Source organism: Chaetura pelagica, unplaced genomic scaffold, assembly GCF_000747805.2.
Source record: "Chaetura pelagica isolate M959 unplaced genomic scaffold, ChaPel_1.0 scaffold725, whole genome shotgun sequence".
In the NCBI taxonomy this organism is placed as follows: Eukaryota; Metazoa; Chordata; class Aves; order Apodiformes; family Apodidae; genus Chaetura; species Chaetura pelagica.
In genome coordinates, this window is record NW_009953490.1 from 499455 (window position 1) to 511277 (window position 11823).

Below are 11823 nucleotides of genomic sequence, written 5' to 3' on the forward strand. Positions count from 1 at the left end.
GGACACGCGCGGACACCTGCGCGGGACACCGCCCCGCTCCTCAACCGCCCCGGCGCAGGGCACCGCCCCGCTCCTCAACCGTCCCCGCACCGCTCCTCAACCGTCCCGCCGGCAGGTACCGAACTGCTCCTCAACCGTCCCGGCGGGAAGTACCGAACTGCCCCGCAGCCGTCCCGGCGCAGGGTCCCGCACCGCTGCTCAGCCGTCCCGGCGCAGGGTCCCGCACCGCTGCTCAGCCGTCCCGGCGCAGGGCACCGCAGCGCTCCGCGTCTTCCCCGGCGGCGGACACCGCACCGCGTCTTCCCCGCGGGGTCCCGTCACCTTCCGTCTGCGCCGGCCGCCCTGTGCCTGCCCTGCGGGGGCAGCAGCTGCCTCTCTGGTTTTGAGCAGACCCTCGGCTCCGAGGGCGAGGCCTTCCGACAGCATGGGGCGCTTCACCGTTTGGGACTACGTGGTCTTTGCCATCATGCTGGCGATCTCTGCTGCCATCGGTGTCTACTACGGCTTTGCGAGAGGGGGACAGAAGACCTCCAAGGATTTCCTCATGGCGAGCCGCGAAATGTCAGCCTTCCCCGTTGCCATCTCCCTCACTGCCAGCTTCATGTCAGCGATCACCGTGCTGGGCACCCCTGCTGAGATCTACCGAAACGGGATTATGTTCTGCATGTTCGCCTTTGCTTACACCTTGGTGGTGCTGTGCAGTTCTGAGATCTTCCTGCCTGTCTTTTACAAGCTGGGCATTACCAGCACCTACGAGGTAAGCTGAAGTAGAAGGAGCCTTCCCACATCCTTCAGAGAGCTGGGGACCTCTCATGTTTGCTCTCCACGTGTCTCCCCTCAGTCTTTTCCTCCAAGGCTCCCTGCACTTTCTGCTGCCCTGTATCTCCAAGGCCGTGTCCCACTCCCAAGGCTCTGTCCCAAAGTATGCCCACATTGCCTCTGCAGGGAGGAGATACTCAACCCTGCTCTTCTGGCTCAGGAGCTGTGCACCATGCCAGATCTGAATTGGTAACGATGCATATAATACTCCCAACAGCAGAGTGCAAGAACATAGCAACCAGAATTCTCAAATCATGGTCCCTCCTCATAGGTTTCTAAGTTCAGGTGCTGCCAAAAAAGCCCCTTCTGACAGAGTGTGTATTTGTCCTGTTCCTAGAGATTTTGGGGAGATGCCCTTTCCACCTGAGGCTGTTCACACTGGTGATTGTCTTCACAACCATGTTTATACAGGGAGGTCAGCAAATGCTCTGTGTTTGCAAGAGTTTTTGAACTTACACCAAAGAATGGCTGAGCTGATCTTCAGCTCACAATGTACGGTAGAGCTATAGGTAGCAGCGCAGAGACTATTTTGAGGTGAGGGAGCATCTGGTCAGGACTTCCTTCTGATGTTAGAAGGTCCGTGCAACCTGTTTATCTTCCTACATGGACATAGTACCTAACTGCAGATATGGAGGCAAATTGCTCTTTTTGAGAAGGAACATTGAGGAAGGGATGTGGGTGTAGGTGATGGTGAGTTGCTTTGAGCAGTGCAGAAGGCAAGGTTACCGTAGGAGGAAGCTGCCAACCGCTGAAAACCTTCCGCCCTGTCTCGCAGCAATTCAGATGGACTCATAATTCCAGAGTTTCCAAATCAACTAAGGCTTGGGAATAGCCATAACATCATCTTTTTTCTCTCATTTCACAATGCATGTGTGTTCTGTTGATCGCTGATATGTCACTGTGAACTTTTAGGTTGCCTTGTGAAGAGTCAAGAGTTGGACTTGATGATCCTTGTGGGTCCCTTCCAACTCAGGATATTAAATGATTCTTTGATAATATATGCTGGCCTTTTCCTTGTCTATCGGGTGCCTTGAGGCAGCTGGGTAGCACTGGGTTCCACTCTGCAGATTCCATCGTATACTGGAGCTCATGTCTACTTCACTTGCTCCTGTGTCATTATGCAGTGGTGAGGTTTATCAAGAAATACCAAATCAAGGTGAAAGAGATATCAATCAAGGCATCTCTGAGAGTTTTGGTACTCATGAAAATGCAGAAACAACTCTATGCCCCTTCTCTATTGCTTATTGCTTCCCTCTAGTCCTATCAATATTGCCAGGTTTTGATACAAACATTTGTTTTTTCTTCTCTTTTGCAGTATTTAGAGCTTCGTTTTAATAAATACCTGCGCCTCTGTGGAACGATCCTCTTCATTATACAAACGGCAAGTAAACCTTAAAGCTTTTGTGTGGTCCTTGTAGCCACCAGTATTCACAGAATCACAGAATCTTAGGGGTTGGAAGCGACTTCGAAAGATCACCCAGTCCAACCCCCCTGCCAGAGCAGGGTCACCCAGAGCACATCACACAGGAATGCGTCCAGGTGGGTTTTGAACGTCTCCAGCAAAGGAGACTCCACAACCTCTCTGGGCAGCCTGTTCCAGTGCTCTGATACTCTCACAGTAAATAAATTTTTTTCTGATGTTTATGTGGAACCTGCTGTGTTCCAGTTCTTCGGCTTAGTGTAGCTGCCTGTTTCTCTGGAGGGTTTTTGAGGTTACTACAGTGTGCGGGTGGCTGGGAATGAGAAACAAAGCTCTTTCAGCTCCAAAGCAATGAGGCAGGGAGCAGATAATGGGCTACCTGCCCCTTTGGTCTCTGTGTGCATTGTTGAGCACCCAGAGCAGTCACTTGGCATCAGTGCCATGCCAAGAGACAAGTGACCATTCACTGCAGGGTAGCAATGTAAAAAGCAGTTGTTCGCCTGCCTGCTAGAGAAACCCACAAAATGTAAACATGCGCCAATTATCTACAGTGGAAGTTTTCATCCTCTGATCCATGGATTCTGGGGGTCTGAGTAATTCTCAAGGGTCTGTGAAAGTTGGCAAAACAAGCTGTCAGGAGCTGTCATTTCCTATGCAAGCATTTGTACCACCACCACTGGAAAAAAAGAAAAAAAAAAAAGTGCCTGCAAACTGGGAAGCAGCACATTACTGCTTTGGAGTGTATTAAACCAAAGCAGTCTTTCAATTATTGTTGATGCAGTTTGCTGTATCCAGCCCATTCGGTGAGTCAGTATGGGAATTATTTCTCAGGTGTTATGAATTTGGGAACTACAGACTGCATAAATGCTCGAAGAGAAACCATCTCAGAAAGCTATGACCTTTTCCAGGAATTTCTTTTGATTTTACATCTTTTGTCCCCTTCTAGATGTTATACACTGGTATTGTCATTTACGCTCCAGCTTTAGCACTAAATCAAGGTAAGATAAGTATGCTGCAACTGTTCTTCTGTGTTATACTTTTCCTGCATATAGTACTGGTATGCTGTTTTTTGACAATGCACACCTAAAGATAAAGCTCAAGGATTGACTGTGAAGACTTCTAAGATTTCTCTTGATCCCGGTGGGAACTCTGATAGAGGGCCTCCCAGCAGTAATTCTAGTCCCTTAATCTCTACCTGTAAGGAGTTCTAGAAGAGGGTCAAGGAGAAAAGCAGCTCTTATTTACTCTTCCTCTTATGCAATATCCTCAGGTCATGGCTATATTCAGAAGACTAAGTAAATTTGAAGGCAACAGAGATACTAAATGCACATTTAATTCCCCTGTTAAGTGCTCTTCCAGAGGAGAGAGGGGAAAATTGTGTATATAGGGTTTTGAGCTGCCTGGAACTGTTTAACTCAGGCTATCATTTTGCCTGGAAAAACAAATTAACAGCAAAGAAATCTTGAACTTGAGATCTTTGTTGTGATATTTACAAAATGAAATGTTTCCATTTGCTACTTCAAAATCACTCTCTGCTTTTAAAATGAGCCACATTTATAATTAAAGGGGGAAAAAGCTTTTATGTGGAGCCAAATGAAACTTTTAATCTTATACAATTAATTTGTCCTCTTGGCAAGAAAAGGCAGTAACAAAATGCAAACAGAAATGGATCATTTTGGCTAGAATGAAAATCACGCTTATTTTGTTTGTTGAGGTTTTTTTGGCTTGTTTGTTGAACAAAAAGGAAGAAAAAAAACTGCAACACTTTCTGTATTGGTCTCTTCTGGTTTATAAGTCTCACAGGTTTTATGTCCTGGATGCTTATATTTGCTCTGAAAATACACTCTAAACCAAACAATGACCTAGCTGGCTCCCAACCAGAAACAATGATTTTCATTAGTTTTGTTGCAGTGTTTCTCATTAGCCTGAGCTATCTGTCAGGGAGCCTCATAGTGCCTTGTTTGGCAGTACATGTGTGCCAAGCTGGGGCAGTAACAGCTTGCGTGCCAATCACTACGCAGTGATGTCTGGCATAGACTTATTCTAAAGTTTGTCTAAAAGAAAGAAGAATAAATGAAAGAGTAGTTTAGGGTGACACATTTCTTACAGACCATGCTCAAACCACCTTGCCTCCATGAAGAATCTCCATGCTCTTTACCTGCTTAAATCCCTGCCTAAAGACTCCCTGGGACTACCCAGGTGCTTCAAAGGAAGGACACATATTTCAAAACCTTCCTGAGTTTGGGCCTACAAGCATATTGCATGTGTTGGTTGACAGCATTCACACTGAAGATAGAAATCCTCCTACATCTTGAAATATATTTAACTGTTTATTACTTTCTAATGTCTGTAGCAGCTGCATAATTTTTAGAACTTATCAGGGTGAATCCTCTGATTTAGACTCAGAAATCTTCTGTTCCATTTTTTTATTACCTCCTATTTTTGATGTTAACTTACTTCCATTCTTTGTCAGAAACCAGGTGGGGGTAAAAAAATCCACCTAATTTTATTTCTCCCCTGGCACCTCATTCACACTGTTGCTATTTCTCTCTTTTTCAGTCACTGGCTTCGACTTGTGGGGTGCGGTGGTGGCAACTGGTGTTGTTTGCACTTTCTACTGCACACTGGTATGTGGGCTCATCAGCTGAGAAAAATCTGTGTTCCTTTCACTGCTCGCACTAAATAAGGAATTTATCGGAAATTAGCCATAAAACTGGGTTACCCCATGGGAGTACATTTCACAGTGTAGCTATGGCCACAGGCTCATACTTGCCCAGGGACTTCTCTGGATAAAAAGGAAGTCTTAAGACTTAAACATTTTTTGTTTTGATACATTCCAGCTTCTGTTGTTGCTGAAAGAAAAGTGAAAATATAGATTTCCCTTCCTAAAAATCCTCATGTGATTATTTTTCTAATCCAGTAGTGTTTAGCTGTGTAATTTGTCAAGCACCTCCTTACTGCAACCTCAATTGTCTGTTGTTGAATGGAGCCACGGAAAATAGCAAGTGCCACATGAACAGATTGGCCTTTAGATTAGTGTTAATTGACCAAGTGTCCAGAAATTATTAAATGGAACATCAGTGATGTAAATTTATTTCTATATGTTGGGTTAAAGAATGTATATTTTTATTCACATGAATGGTACACCTTCTGGAGTTAGTGGTACTGTATTTATTTAAAATGAGCATTGTCTGCCCATTTATCTTTGATTCAATCTTTGATGAAGGAAATACTGGATTGAACTATGTATATGGCCAAAGTAAATTTTAGTGCACTTCAAAATAGGGCCAGCATGTGCTGAATAGGTTTCAGGATGCAACTCTTAAAACATCCTAGTGCAGAATTACTTCTCAAAAGGAAGAAGATGAAATTAATCTATTACATATCATCCTCATAGTAACATCTCCTGTAGTTTAATGTGAGCACAAAGCAAGAATGCTGCTGCCCTGTCATACCTAATACATGCTGTTCCTCATGCAGGGTGGTTTGAAGGCAGTGGTGTGGACAGACGTTTTTCAGGTTGGAATAATGATCGCTGGGTTTTCATCTGTGATCATACGAGCTTCGGTGATTCGGGGAGGAATTGGAATGATTGTGAACGATTCCTACCATGGAGGAAGATTAAACTTCTGGGAGTGAGTTTGTACTTGCAGATGATGTGCCTCTTCATTCCTACCAATAGAGCCCATGTGACAAACTGTGAAATTAAATTGCTGCCGAAGGAGGGGGAGGGGAAGAGTTGTGACCCAATTTTTATATTGTTTTTAAACAAGCTTACCTAGTTTGAAGATATTTTGTAGGTTTTACACCATGCAAAGTCATGTAAAGACCAAAGCCTTTTTACTTTGTCAAGAAAGTGTTTTAGGAATGCATTTTGGATTCCACTGAAAGTAAATGGTGAACAGGAGAGGTCAATTGTATTTGCAGTTTGCAAACAATTGATTTGGCATTTCAGCTACTGAACCAAAACAGCTCAAGAAATAATAGTTTTTGTCTAATCTGAAGAAGGGAAATGTCTTCTTTTGCCTGAAAGAAAAATTAAAAGTAGTTTTGATAGTATTTCACTCTCCATTATTGTAACTAGTCATAGCCTAAAAATACCATTTTGCAAGGTCAAGAATATCCATTCTCTCAGTGTTGAATCAGAAACCACTCCAAGTTAGAAAAAAAAGTTATTGGACTTTTGATGAGAAACTTCACCCAGTGCTAATAATGAAAATTTAGTGTGACAAGTACTATCTTATGTCGTTTTGTCTGTCAGTTCACAATACTCATCAGGTTTTTCTGTAAAATTCTTCAGAAAATTCTTCAGTAAATAATTTCAGGTATTTTTTTTTCTTATGAACAGCCATTTTTTCAATCAATTTGGATGTCTTGGCAGTTGTATTATCGCATTGCTTCTTTCCCCAGTCATAGAGTTCACAGACAGGAAAAGAGATAGAATAAAGGCATGTAATAGATAAAAAACAATATTATGTTGCTCACCAAGGTAAGCATAATTTAGTGCTATCCTAAAGTATGATTTAAAAAAACCACACCTTTATATTGGTGTCAGAATGATGTCCCTCTAGATAAACAGGAATATTGGACTTACTACTTTTTTTTATTTAGTTAAACTTCACTTTTGTCAGATCAGAGTGTTTCACTGGGTCAGGATTTCATCTCTGAGTTTCAAAATTTGCTTTATGTGACTTGATGTAAAGCTGCAGTATCTGAATGTGCAAAATCTGGCCTAATAAACAGTTTGTATTATGACAAGAGTGAGGAATTCTTTTCTCGTAAACATTAAGGTCTTCTAATAATGAGAATATTTTCAAATTCTGAATTTTTCTCTTTTTTCTCTCTTTGTAGCTTTAATCCCAGTCCTTTGCAAAGACACACCTTCTGGACTATTGTTGTAGGTGGGACCTTCACATGGACTGGCATCTATGGGGTCAACCAGTCCCAAGTACAGAGATACATTTCATGCAAAAACAGGTTCCATGCAAAACTGTAAGTCTGCATGCAGTAACTCTTAATGTCTGAATTTAGCAGTGACTGTTCTTTACAAGGGGGATTTTTAAAAGGGAAGTTTTTGGTCTGTATAAGAAACCTATTTTTAAAGGGTAACAACTTTTGCTGATTTGTTCTGTGGACCAGGTAGGAGACAAATCAGCAAAATAAATACTTGTATTTGAAATACATATAATTGCTGTAACATTGAACTTTGTGCCAGAATGTTTCACTGTGCCAGTATTCTTGCATGCAAATAACTGCATTAAGTTTATTTGCAACTTAACGACCAAATCATGTAGTACTTATGCTGAAGCCGTATCAAAACAGCATCTTGAATTGCTACTCTACTAAACCAAAGTCAGTGTGTGTGAATTTTGCATAAGACTAAAAGATTTGCCCATACCTATGAGTATATGCCTGAGAAAATGCAGAAGTGTTTTATGTAGTGATAAAATTGCTGCAGAACCAGATATTTTGTTTTCTTAATAATAATGATTTTTTTTCTTTAGGTATTCACTATGGAAAGTGGGAGACAGTTCTGTTTTCCTCGAATTTAAACATTTCTGATCTGCCTTTGCTCTAGAATGGCACATATTTGCTAATTCTATTATCTTTCCTTCATCATTACTATAATGCCAGTAAATAATAACTCGGGATTTAAGAATTATTAGCAAGCTCATTAAGTCTATTTATAGGAGAAATATAGAAATAACTATAGTCCCGATAAATTCTATAATACAGTGACCTACAGAGAAGGAGTTTTATGAAGGCTTTCACTTCCTAAAGTTGGCAGAGTACCCACAAAGTCATGCACAGCTTAGAACTGAAATAATTTTGGTTATGACAACAACTAAAGGTCTACTTTTCTGTCCTTTACGCTGCAGACAGGAATGAGCTGATGCTCATCATCAGCCACATCTCCAACTTACAGTGCCCCATCTCCAAAACACCATGCAGCTTCTCCACAATCTCTGGCACATGTCTGGGTTCCAGGTTCTCGGCACTGCAGTTAGGCAGTTCATCCCTCACCTGTAATGCTGCCTGGCAGGACTGCATATAGAAAAACAGCCATTGTTTGTGCCCTAGTGAGACTGTTCTTCCTGAGCACCTGCTCCACTTAGAGCTTTGGTCCTCTCTTGCATCCTCACTGCCCTCATTATAAGGAGGGACACCTCCAGTCCAGCCCAGAAGCAGAGTGTGCCAAGGGGAATCTGTTACCGGGGCAGATTATGGGCAGATTTTCCGAGCTGTTGCAGCAGTTTTGACCGGGATGGAGGCTATCTGCTTCAGGAGTGGTTTGGATAGGATTTGTAGCTCATATAGTATTAGTGGTTGCACAGCCTTAACCAGTGGAGCTAGTGTGTGTGTGTGGTTGAACCTCATGGCATCTACTTGTGCCTCACTCGCACAGGGAATTTCTCCTGCATAGAGAAGTAATTTTGTATAATGGTCGCAGCTTGTCACAACTATAAACACTGCCATTCTGCAGTGACCATCTGGTTCATTTGCAAATGTAATTAGGCACATCTGGCAAGTCACATTGATGTCCGGCACCTCTTCTTGCCATGTAGCTGTACGTAGAAGTGTAAAATGTCATCAGGCCCAAATAATAGGGTTTTGTAGCCCTGTGGCATTTACTGTAAAGCTTTATAAGTGACAGCACATGAATAAATCAGAGTTGAGAACATAATTCTTTCACAGATCCCAACTTGAATTTTTTGGGAAGGCCTTTAACAGTGGCACAAGGGTAGGAATTTTCTCAGGCTTGGGAAAAGGATTTCACTCCATTCAAGAAACACACCACTAAGTAGGAGGAGCACATGCTGGCATTCTCAAACAGTAACTAGGCAAATTGTACATAATGCTCATATGAACGATAACAGGCACTCAGGGCAAGAGAAACACATTTTCAGAAAATTTTCAAGGTCATCATCTGGAATGTTTCAGTGCTAAAATCAGCCAGTCTGAAACAACTAATAATAAAGCTTGTGTAGTCACAGTGCCTACGACACCCAAACCTACTTCACCCAGAATTAATGGGAACTGCTCCTTCCAATAGTACTACAGTTATTAATTTCCAATGCTTAGTCATAGGTTGTACCATGAGCTGGGATGTAAATCAGAAGCAAAAAACCAAACAGCTTAATTTTCACTGTTAAACACTGACACAGTTTCAAAACAAGAATTGCTGGATCCAGACAAACAATTTATTTTGCTTCTGCATTTTCCCTTGCCTTCCTAATCTTTACTACAGGCTCTGGACTAATACTGCTATTACTAAGAGTTGGATTGGTTTAATTCTTTGGTTGAATTTTGTACTAAAACAGCTTCTGAGTGCCTTACATCAAGGCAGATCATACTAATGCATTAACAGCTTCAGCTAAATGCATGCAAGACATCCAACCAAGACGTAAGAATCATAAGAAGATGACTAGTTAATTTTTAAAAATTAGAGAGAAATTTAAAGTGCTGCTAGTTCTGTTTTCAGGCCACCCCTAATTGAAAGTACAAAACATAAATGCAGACTTTCCTTACTATGTCTAAATCGGCTTTTGTTTAATATAGTTCCTTTTTAAGAGTTTATTAACATCGTGCTTGCCAATAATATTTTCTGTGGTATAAAACTGATAGTTCAACTAGTTAATCTACATTTATGGCTTTCTGAAAACGTTCGTTTCAATGTCTAACAAGGCCTGTAATGTTAGGTTTACTTCTTCATTAATCCTGATGGTCCTCTAGAGCAGCCCGAAGGCTGATGCCCCTTAGTTTCTCTGGAACTGAAAACACTGTAAAGCCTCCTGAACCATTCCAGGCAGGCATGTATTTACACAGATACCAAAGGTTCTCATAGTGGAGGTCTTAACAGCTAGCACAGGTCCAGGGTATATAATCTGACCCATCAGACAGTTAAATTGCTATCAGTGGATGATACACAGATAACCTGGAGGCAACTGCTGGAAAGGAATGCTGTTTTTCAAGGCTAATGGGGGTGCTCCCTTGAACTTACCACCCTAGGTGAGAAGGACTTTATGACCCAGAAGTCATCAAGAGCTGAGAAACATTTGAGAACATCAGATAGTTAAATGGAAGGGAAAGGATCTCACTAGGGGAGGGTATAGGTATGGAGAACAATTGTTTTTTATGGTCTGTAGACGCTGCCTGTTGTGTGCAGCAAAAGTAGCATTTCTGCTCAGTCTCATCATATAGCTGTAGCTCTGGTTGACATGTGGGGAGAGATGGGATTACTGGACCATACCAGGGTTCCAGTTGTTTAGTTACTAAAGGGTGAGCCCAGAAGCTGGTGGCAACCTCTGCTCTCTGGAAGTGGCAGCTGCGGGTGGCTCCAGACCAGATAACAAGTTCCAAAGCCTTGTTGCTGCCTCCCATGGAGGAGGAAATGGGGGATTTGTGGCCCTACAAGGGTAACTCCTGCATTGTGTAAGCAATGCATTGCAGCTCCAAAAGCAAGACTGCTGATGCTGACAAAAAGGATCCCCACCTTTTGATCTGGGGCACCCCACCTTACAAATCTGTCTGGAGTTTGTCTTTAACAAGACAAGTGGTGAGAGGGGGAAAGAGCATCTTCATGCTAGCTGTCAGCAGAGTAAAACTCGTGCACCTGATGAAACCTGGGGATTGCCATCTCGATCCCACCATCTCCCAAGCAGGCTTTGTCAGCAGACTGTACCACCTAAACCAGCAGCATAATGTGTATATTTAAAAACATGATCTCACACCGAGTGAAATGGTGGGAGCTGTACTGGGACTCCCTTTCTAGTGGGCTACCACTGTCTGATCTCCTCAGTGCTGGCACCAGCCTTTTTTGTTGGCCCTGGCAGGGTCTTGCGGGATGTTGAGCTCTGGTGTTTCTGTGCATGTTGGTGCAGGTCCCTCTACATCAACCTCGTGGGCCTCTGGGCGATATTGAGCAGCGCAGCGCTGTGTGGCCTGTCCCTCTACTCCATCTACAAGGACTGTGACCCATGGACATCAAAGAAGGTGTTGGCATTTGACCAGGTAGGGCCTCATATTTCAGGGGAAGCTGGTATCCTGTCTCTGCAGCCATAATAACCAGATGAGGCAGGGGGTTCAAGAGGCAGGGGATTAGGAATAATGACATGCCTGAGTCCCATATTGGGTGAGTCTGTAACACTGAGGGATTAAGCTGAGACCATGGTGGAAGGGAGTATCCTGGAGAAAGCAGAAGAACTGTTCTTGGCACTGTGCAGTCCCAGTAACCCCTAGCTGTCCCAGAGCTGCAGGTCTCTCAGCGCCAGGTAAGAGATGGCAGAGACAGCAGCAATATGGAGAGTGTTCATTCCACCCACGTCTGCAGGTATTTGGGTTTTTCACCCCAAATGGGTCTGGGAGTGCCAGCATTGTGTTAAACAGCACTTGAGAGAGAAGCGAGGGGAAGAGGCTGCAGTTAGGGAGAGCTGAAACAGCTGTGTGAGTGGCTGCAGGCACCAGCAAGCTGCTTGGTGTCATCTGACCTAAATGTGTCCAGTGCCAAGGAAGGCAGAAACTTTTTCAGATTTGAAATATAATCATGCCTAAAGCACACACCTGTAAGAAGGCTGTCAGCAGGA

The 11823-nt window shown here is 43.0% G+C and overlaps 2 protein-coding genes across 2 annotated transcripts in view; one reads left to right on the top strand and one right to left on the bottom strand.

The window, feature by feature from the left end:
* The window catches only part of UTP20 (UTP20, small subunit (SSU) processome component, homolog (yeast)), a 72170-nt gene extending 71744 nt beyond the window's left edge, over nucleotides 1-426 (bottom strand). The window contains exon 1 of the mRNA XM_009999040.1: nucleotides 295-426. Within this exon, the coding sequence (XP_009997342.1) occupies nucleotides 295-426 (132 nt within the window). The remainder of the gene's footprint in view (nucleotides 1-294) is intronic.
* SLC5A8 (solute carrier family 5 (sodium/monocarboxylate cotransporter), member 8) overlaps nucleotides 425-11823 on the top strand; it is a 20872-nt gene continuing 9473 nt past the window's right edge. Inside the window, 7 exon segments of the mRNA XM_009999041.1 lie at nucleotides 425-757; nucleotides 2135-2200; nucleotides 3186-3237; nucleotides 4799-4866; nucleotides 5720-5874; nucleotides 7091-7231; nucleotides 11122-11251. Of these exon segments, the coding sequence (XP_009997343.1) occupies nucleotides 425-757; nucleotides 2135-2200; nucleotides 3186-3237; nucleotides 4799-4866; nucleotides 5720-5874; nucleotides 7091-7231; nucleotides 11122-11251 (945 nt within the window).